At 34.8% G+C, this 20776-nt stretch overlaps 1 protein-coding gene across 4 annotated transcripts in view; it reads left to right on the top strand.

Annotated features, from left to right (window-relative positions):
* The window catches only part of HLCS (holocarboxylase synthetase), a 126533-nt gene that overhangs the window by 37192 nt on the left and 68565 nt on the right, over window positions 1-20776 (top strand). For all 4 annotated transcript variants that reach the window (XM_074858316.1, XM_074858317.1, XM_074858319.1 and 1 more), the window contains one exon: window positions 7230-7501. In XM_074858316.1, coding sequence (XP_074714417.1) covers window positions 7230-7501 — 272 coding nt within the window. The remainder of the gene's footprint in view (window positions 1-7229; window positions 7502-20776) is intronic.

The raw sequence follows: 20776 nt of genomic DNA, 5'->3' as shown, positions 1-20776 counted from the left end.
TGAAGTGTGGAGTCAAAAATAAGGAACTTGGTCTCTGGAATGATCTTTCTGAAATTATTAGCTTTTTCTGCCTCTCTTGAGAAAGTATATCGCAGACTAAAGTAACTACCGAAACCACTAGAGACTCCTAAAAATCCAGTTGGTTGTGAATTTAAAAAGTTACCAAACCCTGCCATCTTCTAAATGCCCTCCCATATTTTATGCAATCAACTCATGTTTTGAACTGTATCTGGGTTTAGGTAATATAAAAAGATTATTAATAAACTGAAACAGATTTCCTAGTTATGTAGTATCCCGAGAATGCATAGCAAATACCAGCCAAGCGACTACAGAAGTTCATGAGAACATGAAATGAGAATGCAACTTGGTTGTACTACAATAAAATCTTTATGAAGTTCTTTGGGGGATGGGGAAAGGAGGGAGTGGAGAACTGGGGATTTCTCTCCTTCCTAAAGTTTTTGTACTATGAACTAAAACACCAGTCACGAAAACAATGGCCTTCTGCGTGCTGAATAGAGTAAGATAGATGCACATATTCTCCCCTGACTCAGCCTAGAGGAGTGACATCAGCTAAAATATGTCTTTCTATTAGTAAAATATGCAAAACAAATGAAAATGTTATAAGTAATCTGAAGCTAGACTAAAATCAGCCAGTGGGGCTGTGGAGGGAAACTATCTAGCTTACTCAATTTTTATCTATTTCCTTCAACAAGGACTGAACTTCAAAATTAACTATAAGCAGTTAGTATTAAAAGAAAAGTTTTATCTATGATTTCTGAAAATGAATTTGAGTACTCATATATTTCAAATCAGATTTTGAATGTGTTGTTTTAATAGCCTTTGTGTTTTAAAGTTCTGCTTATTCTTTTTGTTTCAGTTGTTATAAAATCCATCTTCAGGCACTGATGTGTAGTTTGGTAATGTTATTACATATTTATGATATCTGAACAGTATTGAAATAATGATTATGACTACCTAATGAAGTCTCTTAACCTGGTTGTCTGGTTAAAGACACTGGCTTTATAGCACATAAACACAAATAATACATCTGCTATCTACAGCTTTCCTAAATCCTGCTGAACTAGTAGAAGATGGCTACTATGACTTAATTGCCAGTATTTTCTTGGGAGAAAAGAGCAACCTTTCTCCCATCTTTGAGTATTTCTGTGAAAGAGGTTACAGGAGGCCTATTCTTCATCCTCTTCGGTTCCTCTGTCAAAGCTGTGATTGCTAAGAGATTATCTTCTTTCCTCATCTGATCTATCAAGTTTGTGGTTCTTTTTCCTTTCTTCAATCTTTTCCTAAAAAGAAAGATATTGTACTGAGTTTCCCCACCTTGTACAAGAAAGTAATACCTTTATATGAGTGATTGTGGTACTAAATTTAGTATTTATAAAATGTTTTACAAAGCCTCAGTAAAAGGTAATATATACATGCTAGGGTTTGAAAGCAATAAGGATAGTATATAACTGCACATTTTTTCTGCACCTTCTGTATATTTACAGAATATTTACGGGTTTGGGTGCCATTTAATATTCTTTTCTTTTAAGGATTTTTATATATTGACTATGTAAGAACATGATTTTAAAATGGGCCTATGGTTGTGTTATGAAACTGTCATGTGCTTCAGATCTCCAAGTATGGCATTATTACAGGAAGTAAAAACACAGGCAGCATCAGAAAAGCATTTTGTGTGCCTCATTAGTCAGAAATGTCTGCCAAAACCTTGCCCTCTTGTGCTAATAGCTGACTTCTGCTGCTGGCCTCCTAAGTCACTAGCGTTCGGGGCTGGAGTTGCCACTATAGATGTGTTTTTTTTTGCTGGCACCAGCCTACTGCTTACTACCATGTTGGACTTGAGTTTGTTTCTATTGGATTCAAGAGATGCAATGGAAGCTCTCCAGTGGCTAATTTAACACCTTTAAACTTGTAGGGCTGTTGAGTAAAGCTGTGTAATACAGGGAGGATATATTTTTTTTGTGTATATGTATTTGTGTGTGTATCTTTATATTCAAAGGTTGAAATCTGATTCCACATGCCATGCACTCTTTATTAAAATATGTTATTTTCTATTAGTGCTATTATAGAATTCATATGAAATATATACATTTGAGATCATACCTGAACTGAATAACACTCATTTGAAAACAGTCAATTCAGGAAAAAAAAAAAGCAGGTTAGCCATATTGAAGGCATGATGTCTATAAATGTGGTTATGCTCCAAATGGGCTATTCATGTGCTCCTCTAAAAGTGCTTTATGCCTGTGTAATCTTCACTTGTTTGCAGTTAATAAACACTTATATGTATGTGATCTAATCAGTACATCACCTGATAATATATGAATCCATGCATCAACTGCAAACTTCTTTAAAGTACAGTGAAGCAAAAATAGAGGTAGTTTATAGGGAATTATTACATTTTATGCAAAGGAAGGAGAAAAATTGTTAAATCATGTTCTAGCTATGTATCCAGAAAGTGAATACCGGGCCTCACTTACTCAACAAGCAACAGCTAAAATAGAGTATTATGTTACAGTCACAATATTGAGTCATCAGGTAGAGCATCAGTAGTTAAAATTGTCTCATTTTTCCTTCCAAGAAAGGAGAGAGCTGACTGATGTATAATGTTTGTTTGTTTTATGGCATTGTATTTTAACTTTCATTTAGTTTCACCTCAATGTTTTTAATAGAAACCAAATGAATTTAGTCTGTGACTGAATTTTGTCTTAACAAAGAATTCCATTGATAGGTTTAAGACCTATTGTCAGAGCTTGGTAGAAAAGAGCAGCTCCCAGATATGCCCAGTGAGAGAGATACTTCCATATATATGTGAGTGTATATGAACATACGTATAAAAATAAGAAAATACATCAGAATTATATATAAAAATACAATGTAAGAATAAAGTCTTGGATTTGGGATTATTTTGAATCATTATAAATGAAAGTTTATGTGCTTTGTGCGTAAGTCTCATTGGTTGATAGAGCCCAGGTGCAAATAAAATCTTCTCCATCAGGAGCTGTAATTTTCTGTTATTTTATACTACAACAGAGAAGGGTCCATATGTAGCTGGTTTTTGTCTCCTATGTCTCCCATTTTTCTCCTTTTTTTTCAATCTCAACCACTAAGTAAGCGTTAGGAAAATCTGAAACTAATGATTACGAAAATAAAAAGAAATTTAAACAGCAAAAGAAAACTTCCGTTACATAGCAGTTTCTTCACACACCTGACCAAACTCTTAAAATCATAGAAAGCAGATGTTAAATCATAAGCAAAATACAGCTTTTACTCTTCCTTTACGTTACAATTACCATGTAAACTTCAGTTCAACAACTTGCAGTGTTTGCAATCCTTGATACGGTGGCCCCTAAATAAACCTTTGTGCTGATGAGTGGAGGAGCTGAGGGTATGCAGTATGCAGTTGCTTAACTCTCTCTTTCTATGAATTTTGTGAATTAACATCCACTGCATCTCCCTACCCACTCAGAACAACTTCTTATTCAGTGACGCTTTCAGTCTGACAGTCAAAATTCTGATGGTTGATCTGTTTGTCCCTGGGTACCAAATCAGTGAGGCCGTCACTGCTTTGAAATTCTGTATCTCTCCATGCTTCTGTCTGGGAGGATTTAAGTTGTGCTTTGGAGTGCTGTGGGAGGATTTGTAGTGAGAAGTGGTGGGTAGTTCCTGTTGGTATATTGCTTTTCTGCTTTTGGTGATTGTTTTTTACAATGCATTGAAAAAATGTAGTGTTTTTACCATTTAAAATATGGGTAGAAAAAATTTCTCATTACAAATATTAAACTTGTAGTTGATTATTTTAACTGTGAAAAGCTGATTAGCTCTCTTGTCACCAAGCTGTTTGGTTGACATGTCAAATTTCATTCTTACTTTAAGAAAGAAAGCAATATCTTTGCTTTAGAGAATGTACATATAAAATGTGATCGAAAAAATCAACAGTTTCATAGGAAATTAAATTTGGCTTGACTTCAGTTCTTCTGTCCAAAACTGGTGCAGTAATGATGAGTAACAACTTCAGAATATATTTGTGCCACCCTAAAACAAGTGTAGTTATTATGCTTACAGTGTTACTGATAATATACAAAACACAGATTTTAGTATGACTGTATGTGTAAGTAGCTGCAGATATTGTTGTTGGTGCCTAAATGTGTAACAGCTACAGCTTTTTTTCATTGCATACTCATTTAAAGTTTGTACCTGCATGGTTTGGGGTTTTGATAATGGTCAGGGTAGGCAGTGGCCAAGAGTTTGGGTATTCCCTTTGTGTTGGGTGCCTTGCTTGACACCTGATCTGGTTCCAGAGGTGTGGAAGGCTAGACAGTTCCTGAACCAACCTTTTCATTTAAATGGCCACCAGAGGTTGCTGCAGAACGGCGGACGCGGCTGGCAATAGATTTTTGAATTCAAAGCTGAATCCCGAATTTAGGAACAAATTGCACAGCTCAGGTTCTGACGTGATTGTATTCCTTTTAAATGGAGTTGAAGCAGAGATTAACCCTGACTTCTTATATATGTTTGTTTAATTATAGAAGAATATACTGTATGCCAGTATAATTGTGGGGATCAAAATGCATTGGTTCAGCATCCATGTTTCTGTAACCTTGTGTGAAGGAGGTTCTTACAGTGAAAGTTAATTTTTCAAGTGTGTACTTGGACAGTACATGAAACGTTGCTATGTTAAAAATGTAAAAATGTATTTTTTAGGAATTTTTAAAAATCAAATGCTGTTCTTGATTATGTATTACTCATGTTTATATTTTTGATCAGCTCAAACATGTCTACATTATGGGAAAAATTAGCTTTATAATTATACACATGTAACAATTCTTAAATGGTTCAGTATGTGTTAGAAACAAGAAAATTAAATCAAGAAGTAAACCTACAAACTATGGGGGGAAGATCACCTGAAAGTATATACTCAAGAGGATAAATAGTAGGAATTGTGTGGCATATTTGTAATAATGTAACATCACACATAAATACATGCTATTTCTGTGGCAAAAGTACACCAGACTTTCTGACGTACAGTATCAAGCACTTTCATTGTTTGTTTAGAATGTAATAATACTTCAAGCACCTTTATTTTTTAACTTCTGTTTTTGTAAGTCTGTAAACCCATCCTTGTGTGAGTTAAAATTATGTTTTTGTGTCTAGGACTTGCACACTCAGTTATGCGAAGTGAATTACTGTGTTTGGAAAGCAATAGGAAAATGCACTTTCTGATTAAGCACAGTTTTTCCATATACTCCCTGACAAGAATGAGAGCTATAATTTTTCTAAATATCACTTACCACTAATAAGTTACTCTGCGTGTAAAACAAGTAGGATAGTGTGTAAAGAATTTAGCAGCAGTCTGTCAAAGCTGTGATATTACATTAAGTGAAAATACAAGCGCTTCATGCAGATCATCAAGTCAAAGAAGTGCTCGTAAAACCCTTAATGCCACATCATCATTTACGATGCATATGCAAGGAAAAAAAAGGAAAAAATATTTAAAGCATATTTTATCCAAGAAGCTAGATGCACAGAGTTCAGCTGGAGCTTTAGAAAACCAAGAAATGAGAAGTAATTTCTCTGTAACTAAAATTTAGCTACCAAGTCACTCTTAGATTGTCCTGGGGCTTAGAAGCTAGTCGCTGATTGCATTTGGAAAGAGACTATTCCTTTCTTGGTGTTATGGTCTGCTACCCATACTACAAGGCTGCAAACCAGTACGTCTGCTGACATTCAGCATACAAAGAATGTCACACAAGTAGCAGTGTCCATGTGAAACTTGAGAATGTGTAGTTTCTGAGGATGGAAAATCTATAGAAAGGTGTTAGGAACAGGACCACTTTTCTCATTCCTTCTTAAGATACAACAGTGGGATTTGGAAAATGGTTGTAATTCCTTGGATAGATAACTATTTATAAGAAGTTTGCTCTTAATTGTGGTTTGTGGGTTTTAAAGAGTTGGGCTGGAGCTCAGAGACATTTTGTTCAAGGGCAAGAGAGCTTAGTCCTGTCTTAAGCACTCATACAGGAAACACTCATATTCTGGTTTCCAGATATGGCAGTCAAGGGAAGGGGTGGCATATATTTGGTTAGAATTTTTTAATTTGAAAGTCAAATATCTTTCTCTTTAAAAATTTGAGGGCAAGAATTGCTAGGACATCTTTTTCAGTAGAATAGAAACCACAATTTTTGTGGTTTCATATATCATACATCATATAAAAGACCATTTTGACTCTAGAAGGAGAGCTCTTCAGAATTTAAGCTACACTTAGCAAAAAGAAGTCCCAGCATCTGTGTTCATGGGCTGTTAACTTACGATTTCTAAACACATGGCAAACGTTTCGTATCAAATATCTCAAAATCAGATATTTCCAGAAAGAGTTCTGTGAATGTGTAACAGTTGTTTCAGGGTGTAACCAGACAGGTAATAGTCCCAGTAATTCATCTCTTCATTTCACATTCAAAAATTTAGGTATTTCGAAGTATTCTAAGTATTTCTAAATAACCTAAAAAAATTGAGAGAAAAATCAAAGTTTTGATGTGTAGATATATAAAATTATATATGTATGTACATGTATATTTCACATTGAAATCTTTTGCACAGAAATATGTGTTAGCTGTGCCATTGACTGCATACAACTGCATTTTATACACTGGTAGAATTTTCTTAGTTGTGTGCATGCTTGAGTTAAGTGCTTCTCTTTTAGCTAGCTAATTAACAGCCACTTTTGCCTATATTTAAGCTAATAGTAGCAAAGCTTCCCTTAGCTGAAGATATGAGCCCTTTTAGCAGGTATACTGCTGAGAAACCAGTAAATGTTTTTGGTAGCTGGTGCTTTATCCTTCAAATCAAGCCTTGGCAATGGACTGAAGGACTTCCAGCAAAGAAACTTAGCATGTTGAAAAACCTACATAATACGAATGTGTGCACTTCATGCTTCAGTATCTAGGAGAACTGCTGTTAGAGGGAAAGATTAAGTCTAATTAATCTACAAAGGATCTAAATCTCAAGTCTAGGAAGGCAGTACCAAGTAGTCAGGCCAGGCTGGATTAGAACAAGCTGCAGAAGTTGACCTTTGAAGAGGAAATTGAGTTAATTTTCATATTTTGAAATAGAAGATGATTGCTTGAATAAAAATGTTCTTGGAAGAATGTTTGTATGTGTTCACATGTGATCGTCCATATTTCTATGCCTTATGTTATTTTCCTTGCCCACAGGAAATTCATCTTTCTTTTCTGAAATGGCTTGAGGGAAATGTAGATGCTGAAGGATTAAGAGCATCCAGCAAGGTGTCTCTTAAATTTGTTTCATCCTCTGAATCAAAAATGGAGATAACTCCATCTCTCATGCCAGTCATCACTGAGATGGGAAGCTTCTCATCAGAACATTTCAGCCTGAAGACATATCAACAGAATCTTCAATCAAAGAAGCTTGGAAAGATTCTTCTTTTTGCTGAAGTTACCACAACAACAATGAATCTTCTAGATGGGTAAGATAGTGATCTAGACCATACCAAATAAACTTTCTGATCTGGAATTCACAATTATAGTAACACACAGTGTTCAGAAAGAAGCTTTTTTCTCATTGGTTTATTTGTTGCCTACAAGCTAGCCAAAGTAAAAAAAAAAAAAAAAAAAGCTTCTAGATAGGACACAAAATAGAGATCTTTGTGTTCATGGAATATTAACTGATAATTTATAAAATGCTAAGCCATAAAGGGTGAGAAAATGTGAGTGTGACAACTTTTTACTTGGTAGTGGAGTTTAATCATTATTCCTCTTGCGAAGCATGAACGTCGCCATAGGACAGTTTAAGGTATTAAATATAGATATTTAGGAGATCATATGCATTTTCCAGTACAAGTTATTTTCTAAGCTAGTTATTTGACAAAAGTAATACCAAGTAGATTGTGGCCTTAATTTTAACATTACTGTTTTCTCTCGTTCCTTTTACTGAATATTTCACAAAAATGCTCTTTAGTGGTTTGTTTGGAGGTTTTTTTAAACATTGATTAGGGTTATGCTAGACATTCTTTCATCATCACATAGATGACCCTTGTGAATGAGTTGTGGGATACCTTTGAGAAGGTAGCTCATTAGAGTTTTGAATGGGATTAAGCGATATGAAAATCACAGTTACTAAATCTTAGGTTGGAGTCTATGTACAAAGACTCTACTGTTATGTTTCATGAAATAGTCTGATGGAAAAAACTGTCTCTGGAAAGTTGTTGCTCTTCAGGACAGATTATTCTCTGTGTATTTCTACCTGCAGCTATAACTTTTCTTGGCAGCTACTTTTGAGTATCAGTGTTAATTTATCTGCAGAAATTGCAGATGAATTTCACTGTTACTGCTGAAAATAAGATCAGGAATTTTGTTTTGGATTTTTTTTTTTTTTAAATCAACATCATCAGTTAAATCATCTTGAATGTTATTGTAACTGATTAGTTAGCCAGCAATAATAGCTTTAGTTCTCACCTAGAGAGCCTAAACTGTGGGACCAATATAAGTTACAGAATATGCCTTCTTGCAAGTAATAAAGATGATTTGTTTTAGAATATATGCATACAAAATCTGGAGATGAGGATTCATCATAACAGTACTAAAGTAAATCAGTTTGTAGTCTTACAGCTGACACTGGTAGAATTTACAAATGATAATTTGTGCTAAAATATTGCAATTTAGAGATAGTTGGAATCAAATACAAATTTCTTTTAATTCCAAACTATTCTCTGTGTGTGCATACATGCTCATGTGCACATTAAAAAAATGTTGCTGTGTAATTCTACCACTCCCCTTCCCCCAGATCTACATCCTCATCCTGCAACTGATTTTGCAATGGCTTTTGGACATAGATAGACATGCTAGTTTGATAAGAGGCCACACAGGAAAGAGTTATTTTATAGAAGCATTTTTAGCATTTGCTACTTAATTTTTAGTATTCACAGCATGTTAAGCCAGATGGATTGAAAGCAGAAGTACTGTGAAGAAACGGACAAAGTGATAATTTAATAGGTCAAGACCTTTCTTCTCTGACAGTTGTTTTTAGTGGTGGTTCTTGGTAACATTATTCATACATCTCAGTAAGATGAAGTATATAATTCAGACTTTTGTGAATTTACTTCGATATCACAAGCTAAATAGAATCATGTCTGGCCAATTTATATATGATTATATTACCACGAAAAGCAGGGGAGCTAAGAGAAGTGGTCTTGGTTTTTCAATGACTGTGGAACCTTTACTCTCTTATCTTTAAAGTGCTGTACCAGCAGAGTGGTCAGCACTCGGGTTGCTTTTTTACATTAAGTAGTCCAAATGTTTACAGATGTAGGTCTTCAAGATTTTCCCCATCATGATGCAGCTCGAGTAGTCAGTTTTCAGGTAAGATGTAAACTGGAAGTCCTAGCCTTAAATAGTTTACTGGGAAGATGATCCTAGTCAGATTATAATTTGAACAATTAAATTTATCTTACAGTATGACCTTGGTTTTAGTAAGTTAAAATATTTGTCTTAAGTATTATAGTTGATGTTACTGTAAATACTTTGTTGTCATGGATGGTAGAATAATGTAGTCCATGTGATTTGCAATTCAGCAAAGTACCTTGAAACATCACAGATGACAGCATTTCATAAATCACTAGAAAGTGATGCAAATACATATTTGGTAATTTTTATTGAAGAAAAAAGTTGTCAGGTTTGTAAGGTACTTCCAAATGAACCACTACGAATTTGTTAAGATGAGTGCATGACACTTTTTTCTAATTGCTAATTTTTAATGAAAGGAAAGCATATCTCAGGAAAAAAGATTTTCTTTGCTTGAACAAAAAACACGTGCTTATTGATCATTCATGATTCCCAGAAAAAAAATGCAATACCATGTTTATGTAATCATATATTGCAATAAGCACTTGTTATATGACAGACTCTCTTAGGGTCTCTCAAATTTTACTAAGTTTGTGATGATTGAAAATATGATACAGACACCTCAAGAACTGAGCTAGTGTGATTAGTTGTAAATTTAGTTAGTAAATTATAAATAAATTCAGCATTTAACTTTCGTGACTTCAGATTTTTCTTATACTTTTCCCACCAACTGAATGTCAAACTTCTGTCTCTCTTCCTTTCCACTTCCCCAAACCTTCATACCCCCCAAAAATTAAGAAGTGGAAGGAGAAAGTGGGCTGGAACTAATTTAATGGCTGAGCAACCTCACAGTAGAGAAACAGCCGGAGCCTAATAGGGGTCTTTGTCTGCATTTCCACCCTGGCTGGTAATGTGCCAGTCAAAAGTCAAGCAAGAGAAACAGGTGGAAACTATTAGACATGTCATAAAGTTTGAAAAATTGATTCTGGAGGCTAAGTGAATAGATTGGACTTGACAGTGTTGTCCTAAAGATTCTAAGGGAAAATTCTGTAGTTTAATTTGGGATCCCTTGATTGTTCATTAGCTCTCCAGATGGCAGGTCTTGGTGGTTTGCATATTAGCATACCCACTGTATTATCACTGGTGTACATTTATGTGTCCTAAGGTAACCAATTGGAAGTGTGAATTCACCCGTAGGTATCTAAAATTAAATGGGATTAGTCTAATGGTAAAATAAAGATTTGTTTAAATGTCATATAGTTTTAAATGACCAATATTGCTTTTATGGTTTCGTGTTAAAAGCTTTTAATTTGAATCATTTGAGGCTATTTTTAAAAGCATTTCCATTTTTACTTCTTAAGATAAAATTTAAAATCCTTACCAGAGATTACAGGCTCCCTTGTTTTTTCTCTGAAAGGAAATTATTTCTGAAAGTTTCATTTCAGAAACTTTGATGATATGTATCCTAATGCTACCTGAACAGATTATCCTTGCCAGAAACAGTTCTTGTTTTTCTGTCTCCTCTCCTCAGAGCATGCCTGGGATTGCATGATTTAAGATGAAATCATTATTTTTGAGGATGCATCTGGTACAGTGATACAAATGTTATATTGTGGAGACATACTTATTAGACTCACAAGACTTGAGATTGATAAAGAAATATTTCTAGCACACTTTAATTGGCTGGAATGGTTTCACAAGCATTTCATTAAAAAATAAATTAATTAGATACACATTTCAGTTTTATTCTTTACTGGCACCTTATATCCTGTTTTAATGTTTTAGTTGGCAGAAGTTTTGATTTATACATGATTAAGCCAGTATGTGATATATTCTATATGAAATGCCATTGTGGATCCTTTTTCCCCAATATTTAAGAAGCACGAAGTGCCGTTGTTAGGAAGAGTCTGGCACAAAAATGGTGAATTTTAGTGCTAATGCAGGTATGAGTTAGCGAAGAGTAGCTGCATACAGTTGAAGGAGCTTGAAATGGCACTTCAGAGGCACAAGCAAACAAGTTGAGATTGACAAACTGTATTTTGTACTCAGTGATTTTTTTAAATGTTTTTTTTTCAAAACCTTGCGATATTTTTCTCTATGTAAACACAGTGGCCTCGTGTTTAGTCGTTCCGTGCACCTCGGTGATCTCCCTTATTCTCTGTTTAAACCACAGTTTTTAAAAAACAAAATCAAATAAGTTGTGGGGAGTGGGTTGAAATGTCATTTGAAGATAGAAACTTGGCATTAATGTAGCCTTTGCAAAATATGCCATACAGTCACAGTGCTTGTTTTCATTCCATCATCATGTGTACCTGTTTAAAGCCTCCCATCTCAGATGCTTGCCTCAGAATTCTACTAGGACTGTAACTACAAGCCAGAATTACTCTTCTTACAACTGTTGGCTCAACTTGATTGACTATTTTCTTAAAAGCTGTAAAAATTGTTTACTGCTTTTAATACTATTTTAGCTAGCTGTGTCTCATAATCTAGGCTCAGGTGGGTGGAGGAAGCCATTTTGCTGTAATAGTCAAAACCAACCGCAAGCTGCGTCACTGACCTTGTGGTTTCCTGTCTTGAAGATGTATGGGTTGTTGGAGTACCAAATCTTCCAAGAGTAATCTTTGTCTTTTAGCATGGTGAGACTATCCCAGTATGTTAATAGTCTGCTATAAATAAATGTTTTATCACCAACATTAAATTTGTAAAAATTAACCCCCTACACCCTTCTCCCTCAAGAATGCATGCTGGATTGCTGGAAGATACTGTGGTGGGCACAAAAGATGCCTTTCTCTCAGGAAGTAGGCATTGCTCTTGGATATTTAAAAAACGTGTGCTGACAAATTGGTCAGTTGCATTTAAATGGTGTATGTATTTTATACATAATATTTTCTACAGCTACATGACCAAAAATATTTTATCAGTTTGGATACTTCTTTGTGCGGAGAGCTCTCACAATAGTTCATATTGCTTTTAAAAGCCTAAGTCCCTTGGTTTTGTTTGTTTATTAAAATGTAGTGTGACATAGGAATGCTTTGCTTGATGAAGGTCTAACCTAAAAAATAAAGTTAGATACAAGTGGCGATAGACCTGCTCTTTAAGGAATTCTATGCTTTTAATCTACATCACCCCCATTTAACTTAGCCTTGATATAATATCCTCTTCCTTTGCTCTTTACATTATTGGGGTTACTAACTTTTAAACTTCATGTTTTTAGTATTTATAGGGTTTGAAGACTTTTTATTCTCAAAAAGAAAGTTAGTGCATTGGAATAGCTGCTTCCGTGCTTGCTTTCTTCAAGGGGTTTTTTATATTCAATATTTTGTGCCTTCCTTTGGTGATAAAGGTTAGCTCAAATAACAGAATATGTTTGTTCCCTTAAATCAAATTAATTTCAACAGTAGTTTTTGCCACTTTATTTTTAAATGTATATTTCATACTTTATTCTTCCATTCACTTATTGGTAGTGTTTTGCATCATCCAGTGTTAGAGAAATCTGTCCTTCAGCCTGATAACAAAAGATCATGCAGGAATTTTTGTAATATAGCCAAGAGTCTGTTCCCTTCCTTGCCTGTAGAAAGGGAGGAATTCGGAAGTTTTTGGCACTGATTTGGTTCTGTGCCATTCCCAGACTCTTCTCTGCAATACCATTTTTCATTACATGCTTGCTGAAAGATTTCTGTATTAGGATTTGTCATCTCCTTTGCGTCAATTTTCCGTGCCTTTCTTTCCACCTGTTGTGAACAGTTCTTGAGGGCGCTAAACAATTAGGTCCCTATTTTCCTGTCACGCACCTTGTGTGTCTGATTTTCATGGAATTGAAGGCAAAATATGTTTCTCTTTATTTTTTTGTTATGTAAAATTAGTAGATTTTCTTCCTGTTAATGAAGTGGGCCCCCCGCTTGCAGTTTCAGTCAGTGCAGGAGGAGGTTTGGCGTTCCCAAAGGGGATTGAGTCATAAAAAAAAGATACCCGTTTTGCAGAGCAATTAACCCACGTTGAACTCTTACAGTATATTGTATTACCCTGCTGCTGGAAGTTCCTGAACAATTCGCATTGTCGTATGACTACATACGTAGCCTTGGAGCACTCATCATTTGTTAAATGTGAGAGGAAACCCTGTAAGACTGCACAGTTAAAATGAGAGCTAGAGAATGGAAATGGAAGGGTTTCAGTAACATATTTCTGTTTTGTTTTACACAGTGCTGTTTTCATGCACGCGTTTTAAACAGACTTTTCATATTAAGATGAAAAAATGGAATGCTGAAGTTATAAATCTTTTTTTTAAGAGGATTAACTTAAAGTATATAACATAATATATGTAATAGAATACAATATATCATAATATATTGTTATATATATTTATAATACTAATTACAACATTACATATATATTGCTATTCATTTTCTAACTCTGTGACTGTCAATTCTACCTTTGAATTTTAACTTTTGTTTAGTAAAAAGAAGTCTTGCTTAAGGTTAAACTACCCAGAAGCACTTACAGATTAATGTTTGCACCTCATTCAGAAGGAGATTTTCATGCTTTTCCAGTCATCATTTTGTAGCATATTGTTAAGCCAGTTCTGTGGTGTCAGTACAAACCTGTATCAGGTAGAGCTATCCTTGTGTTCGTCAAATAGCTTTCTGTGTGCTGGGAGACCTGTCACCTTATTTCCACCATTCCAAACTCAGATCAGAATATAGCCTCTAATGAAGTCATGTGCTTTAATAAGTTAAAAAGCTCAAAGACCAGCATGAGTGGGTGTAGGACATGACCCATTGACATAAAAAGGGAAGGGTAAGGTATAGCAAAACTAGGTATGTTGATAATGTGGTCAGATGAAACAACCTCCCTGCCTCCCTAGTTAACCTCACTGAGTAGCTCAGGGCTTGGACAAGTCATGGATCTGCATTTCTCCCCCATACCTTTTTATTGTAATTGTTATCATTATCAGACTAATAAAAGAATAAATTGAAGATGTTGTGTTCAAATAAAACAGAATAACAGTTAGGTATCTAAGTGACTTGATAATGTGTTTGATTAACGGATTGCTCAGATATGTGGCTGAGGAAACCCTGGTTTAGGAACTAATAAAGAATTCACTTGGCTGGGCACTGCACATGTTTCTTACACTTGACCTATGAGGGAGATTGCTGGAGATATTCAGCACATGCAAGTTCCAGGCAAACTCACTATTTTTTCAGAAAATGGGAATTCTGGAGAAGAAGTGGAGCCCAGTATGTATTGCTTTGGCAACTCCTCTGGTCATTACACTTGCTTTAAGTGATGCATAGGGCCTACCTCAGCTTTGGAATTACATCTATAGAGTAATTTTTGTCTGATCGTTTTAGGAGGGTGATGGGCAGAACCCCTGTTGTCAGCCATAGAGAAAAACATGCTGTGTGCTAGATTTTGACTTTAGCTACTTTTATTTGAAACTACAATAAAGATCTGAACGCTGAACTACACCTAAATATAGTCTCATAAAATCCGAATTATTCTCTGGAGATGCCAGTTTCTCATTGTGACTACACAGGGAGAAGAGTGTAATCAGATTTCTTAGAAACTCTAAGTTAGATCATGGCTCTCAGTTTTAATTTTGCACATCTCTCTCTCTTTGCCCTTCTTAGAAAAAAAGAAGAGAAAGCGGTTGGATTTACAACAGTATGAGTTAAGATAGGAGCTCAGAAACTTACAGCATGTCTCTTTAGGGAAGTTTAGACAGCACCTGTTCTGATGGTGTTAAGAATAAATACACTGGGTTTTGTTAGTTCTTATACTGCCAGTCAGAAGATAGTGATTTAATTTCATAATAATTGCCTGATTGTTTCCAGAGCCAAAGAACTTTCAAAGCTTGTGTAATTTCTAACTTCAGCAGTAAACTAAGAAAATCCCACAGAATCTGAATTCTTTACATAAATCCCACTGGCCTAATTTATTTTCACTTATACTCCTAGTTAAAATATTTTAAGAATCTGTTTGTATTCAAACGAAGGCTTGCATTTATCACACCTCATATCATTTAGCCTAAAATGTCATGGCCTGTAGAATGGTGTGTAAAAAAAAAAAAAAAAACAAACCCAAACCCAAAAACAAAACCCAAAAAACCCCGAGGTTCCCCCACTGCAGTTTTGTGATCCCCAGGATTGCTATAAAATGCTGTACCTCATGTTGCTTTCAAAAGAATTTACTGGCATTGTTCTTGTTATTTAACTGTTAAATGTGGATGAACTCCCAAATGTTTTTTGTAAACTTGAACTGACACTTTTTACTGATGATACTATCTTATGTAAAAAACCCAAAAGCATTTTAAAGGATTCTTTGCAAACACAAAGCTTTTATGGCATATTACATTAAGCAGTTGCAGAACACAACTATAAACTGTCCTATAGATGTTTTTTATTTGATCTGTGTTTGAATGGATTGTCAGTCTGCCCATTCACAGAGGAAAATGAAGAGGCATACTGAAGAGAAAACAAGAGGTAAAAAAAGTAGGGAGATGGAGACTGAGACACAGGAAAGAGGAAATAAAAATATGGCATTTGGGGGAAACAAATCTTATCTGTATTTACTGAATATTTTTTTAGCAAATACGCTAAACTTAATGTAAGATTGCAGTGTTAATTGGGGAAAAATCTACATGTTGTCAGAGTGCTTAGCAAACGAATTACTGATCAAAAGCCCAATACTCCCTTGTTTAAATGGCAAATTATCTACTGAAAGATAATTTACATAGTGTTTGGGTTTGATGACTTCCGAAGTCATAGAGACTGGTAACAACTCCACTTAAGCATGTGGTGATTCCATTTCTCTTTTTTGTTTGAAAATTGGGGTGTATGAAGAAAAGGGAACATTTTATTTTGTTGAGGCTAAATAATAATTTTGATTACAGTCATAACTGAATTTGCAAATTATGATGACCTGCTTTGCTTGCTTGTTTTTAGTCATCCTTTTAATCTTTCCTACCATCATCATAACTTTTTAATATCTAATTAGAATCCCACAAATTTCTTTCATTTCATGCTTTTAAAAATGTGACTTACTGCATACTATATTGTACTTTTTGGATATTGTGTAATTCATTAAACTGCATGTTACATGACAGTAGAAAAGCTTCAGAATTCATTCTACCTGACTGCATGTTTTCCATCCATTAATTTACTATCTCTACTCAAATCCTTGGATAGGCAGTTAAAGTTTCAAAATGCAACTTCATTCAGCCATTTCTAAACCCCTAAAACTTAATTGGTAGACCTAGATGGACTGTGGGCTTAGTGAAAGAGAACAACATATTTTTATACAGCTGCATCATCTTTCAGCTAACATATTTCACCCATATAATCAGTTGCTTTGTTTAAACCTAAGACTTGATTTTCTCATATATCTAAAGGAGAAACTAATTTGGTCTTGCAAACTAGTTGCTACTCAACCAGCTTCCTTTTAAGGATGTGTATTGCACAATATGACTGTTGCAGTGAAACTGAGATCTATGAACACTGAAGGAATAACATGCAGATAATGCTTTAGTGGCTAAAAATAATATTTCACTCTTCACTGGAGTAAACCAGGACTTGATGCCCTCAGAATGAATAGTTGTTTGATATACTCGTGTAAATGCAGGTATCAGGGGTATCAAACAGACTTACAAGCTGTTGTAGAACTCTTTATCACTGGCATTGTCTCTGATGAAGTAGTGACCTTGTACCAAAAAACATTTTCTTTCCTTGTTGAATGCAGATGCTCATCCTACAGATGCTTCTCCTAAGAGAAGGAAACATTTTTCTATCTATTTTCTTAAGGTTTTTTTAACCTTTTTCCTCCAAGCTCTGTTTGTGCTACTAGCTTCTGAAACAGAAGTTTTGTCAAGATCATACATTTATGAAGTAATACAGAAGAATGCTTATATGATCTCAATAAGCCATCTGTCAGGCTTCTCTGAAAGAAGAAAATAGTTTAAAATACTGTCCACAGGTGCAGAAAAAAAGAAAGACTATTATCTTACAGCTTTTAAGATTCAAGACTGGAAATTAGATAAAGAGTTCTCACTCAAGTCTTGATTTATTAGCAAAAGATAACATGTATACTTTATATGGAGTATGGTACCAGATGTGAGATATAAAAGAAATTGCTGGTGGCCACCTGCTTTAATGTACATTTAAAACGTGTGGTAGTTATGTCATGTAGAATTTATGTGATAGAGAATAATTCTAAGTTAGTAGACCATGTCAGGTTAGCAAGGAGCGATGCTTGTGAGATGTTTAATATTTTCCATCACAATTTATCCATCCCTTTGAAAAAAGAAAAGTGAAATAACCACCTTTTGCCAAGGTTTTTGAAAAGCAGCTGTGAGTGGCTTGGGTATTTCTTGTGGTAGCAGGCACCACAGAATTTTTAATGAGAAGGTGTTGGAAAGTCAGTAGAGTGCTGTAACTCCAGCTTATTTGCCTGTTGTTTTGTTTCTATTTTAGCATCTGCATTCTGCTACCATTCAGTTGTTACATTTATGTGGTTTTTTTTGGAACTAAGTGGAGATTTCTTCTTCTGGGGCATGTTTTCTCCATCAGAATACTGACAACGTGCTGACAGACGGAAGATGCCCTTGCATGTCACAGTGCCAGCGTGCTATGAAGCCTCAAGCAGGAAAGAATCCTTATCGCAAGAGGCTTCTTGCTTTTAAGAAGTAATGGCAATTAAAGATTCTTGGTGTAGCTGGTTGAAATGCATACTATATGGAAACACTGAGCCTAGAAAACTACATTCAGGCACTGAATATCACCTTTGCTAGTAGATTTAACTGACTATGCTAATCTTGTCCCTAGAAATTGAAGTTTGTTTTGATTAACTCAGATTTCCAGAGCCATGTCCTGTAGCCACAGAGCTGGAAATTGATTATAGAGTATATTGTCATAGGTATTTCACTGCATGCCATGTTCTGAGGGGTATTATAACCCTTCTGATGAAGCAAGATGAGGAATTACTTTCCTTAACAGCCAAACATGGCCTTCACAGCACCATAAATGGTATTAAAACATGGTCTTAGTTTGATCTAGTAGCTTATCTAAGCAGTTATAACTTTAGGTATACAAACCATATTAAAATCTTCTAGGCAAATTTATTCTATTTGTTAACCTCTGTAATAGATAAGGATTGCAAATTCATGCTTATCTTTTGGGGATAATAAAAAGATTTCTGCTTATATTATGTTTATTTCTATTTCTAGTAATTTCCTCACACGTTTCCAGTATTTTGCTGTTATCAGTAATTTTTATTTCCTTATTTTTTAGCTGTTGGTTTGATTTCTTGTTTGAGATGGATAAGATATAACTCACTGTTACTATAATTTAATTAATTAGTATCAATTATTAAAACTAGAAATGGCAGGCCTCGTGTCTGTCTTTTTTTACAAATGTGATTTCATGTTGTAATAATTCTGATAGTTGCTGGCTGATAAAAAATAAATAAATTAGGAGAAATCAATCTTATTTCAGTTAGGAACTCAGATCTTGACTTGGTATATGCCGGAAAAAAACTTGTTTTGGTAAACTGTATTGAATTTAACTTTTCCTATAGTTTGTTGTCTTAAAACTCTTCATTGGTCTGCTTTAAATCCTGCAGTTCTGAATATGGTTTGGAAATGAGTAAGTTGTAATGACTAAATACTTTGAAAAGAGTGAGTAATACTTGAAATCTCCCCTTCCCTTTTTCTGTAAGTGTCAGCTGACTTGAAATGTGTAAATTACACATATTTCTCATGTGTGTCATCAGGAATTTGCATGCTACCTTCTCTGTTAATTTTCATCTGCTTTTTCTTCCTAAAACCAGTTAAGATGTTATTACGCTAGAGAATGGATTGAAACTTCTGACTGTTCACAGGATGACTAAAGAGTAGTATCAAGTATGAAATTCAGCACTATTCCACCGTCTCTTTCACTAACAACACTAATTCAAAAAAAGTAAAACCAAAAGGAAAGAATGAATTCGTGAAATTGAACTGTTTTCAGCTATGGGTTGCAGAAATTCTTTTTTTTTTTTTTTTTTTCCTGAAGGAATAGGAGTAGACAAGAAGAGATAGCCATAAATGTCTTTCTGGGACATCTGCAGGAATAGGTGTAACACATTGTATACCGAATGCTAATTGATACTATTCTGCAAGACTGACCAGCAAATTCAACCCAGAATTCTATGGAAACCAGCTAGTAAAGGGAACCAAGAAACCATTCGATCTGAAGATTTTAGATACAAGTCAGTCAGATTTTTGAGAGGAGGGTAGAAGGAAGGAGGAATAATAAGTAAACTTGAAGTAAAATTGAAGATTTTTTTTTTTATGAAGTCCAGGTTGATCAATAAGCAAGTCCTGTTACTTGTTAGCTATAACATAATTTACTCTGGGAGAATGTCTGCAGGTCATCATTAGCTCCATGCTGAGGGTATGTTACTGTTCCAGACTCTTCTGGGTTTTATTTCAACAGGGCATGGACATAGAAAGTATGGTGTTTTGGGGAGTGCAGATAATTGGAACATTAGGATTCTACCAGATAACCTGTTTTTCATCTAATATACTTTTTGGAGGTTTCATCATTTAGTCGTCATCAGAACAGATAATATTTAGTCAGTGAGAAATTAATTTAACTAGTACTGAGGAACAACTGGATAGAAACTGTAGCCCTTTACCTGTGAAGGAGTAAATACTCTCCAGTTGGCTGAAGCTGTAATACAGGGTGTTCATGACAACAGAATTATATTGGTTTAGAGGGAAAATGGTAATTTGCTATAAGGCATTAGCTTAATAAACTGGTGTGCCAACAGGAGAGGTTAAGACGGGTGAAAATGTTCTACTTCGATGTTTTGCCAAGTTAAGCAGTGAAATATTGTGAACATGAACCAAGTGAAATGGAATGCTTTCTACTTGGATTTGAAACCAAAAATGCCGGTGAGTAAGTGATAATTCATAAGTGGTAGAGTGTAACAGTAGATAAGTAGATAAGTAGCCTTCCTTCCCAGCTTCCTCTCCCACCGAGGAAAAATTGCTGAGCAAAAATCTGAAGTGCTGTTTATTTTAACACTGGGAAACACTTATTACTTCAAATATTTGCCTGCTTGTATATCATATCTATTATACCAGATGTGCCACATACAAATTAGACATGGCTCATGAAGTGTGGTAACCCTAGATTTTTCAAGATTTCGGATGTAAATTTTCCTTTTATTTAACTGTTCTTTACCTCCTGTCAGGAAGGCTTTCTAGTGATGGAGGGTTATAGCTTTTTAATTAAAATACTCAGCAGAATTCTTCCCATACTTTAAACACACACTTTATTCAGTTATTTAAAACAAAAATCTTTAGATGGTGTTAAAACAAGAAATGTAGAAATGGAGCTTAAATTTACTGAATCTGGAACCAGGTT

This window comes from Strix uralensis, chromosome 2 (assembly GCF_047716275.1).
Source record: "Strix uralensis isolate ZFMK-TIS-50842 chromosome 2, bStrUra1, whole genome shotgun sequence".
Lineage (NCBI taxonomy): Eukaryota > Metazoa > Chordata > Aves > Strigiformes > Strigidae > Strix > Strix uralensis.
This window is presented reverse-complemented; position numbering and strand designations above follow the sequence as displayed.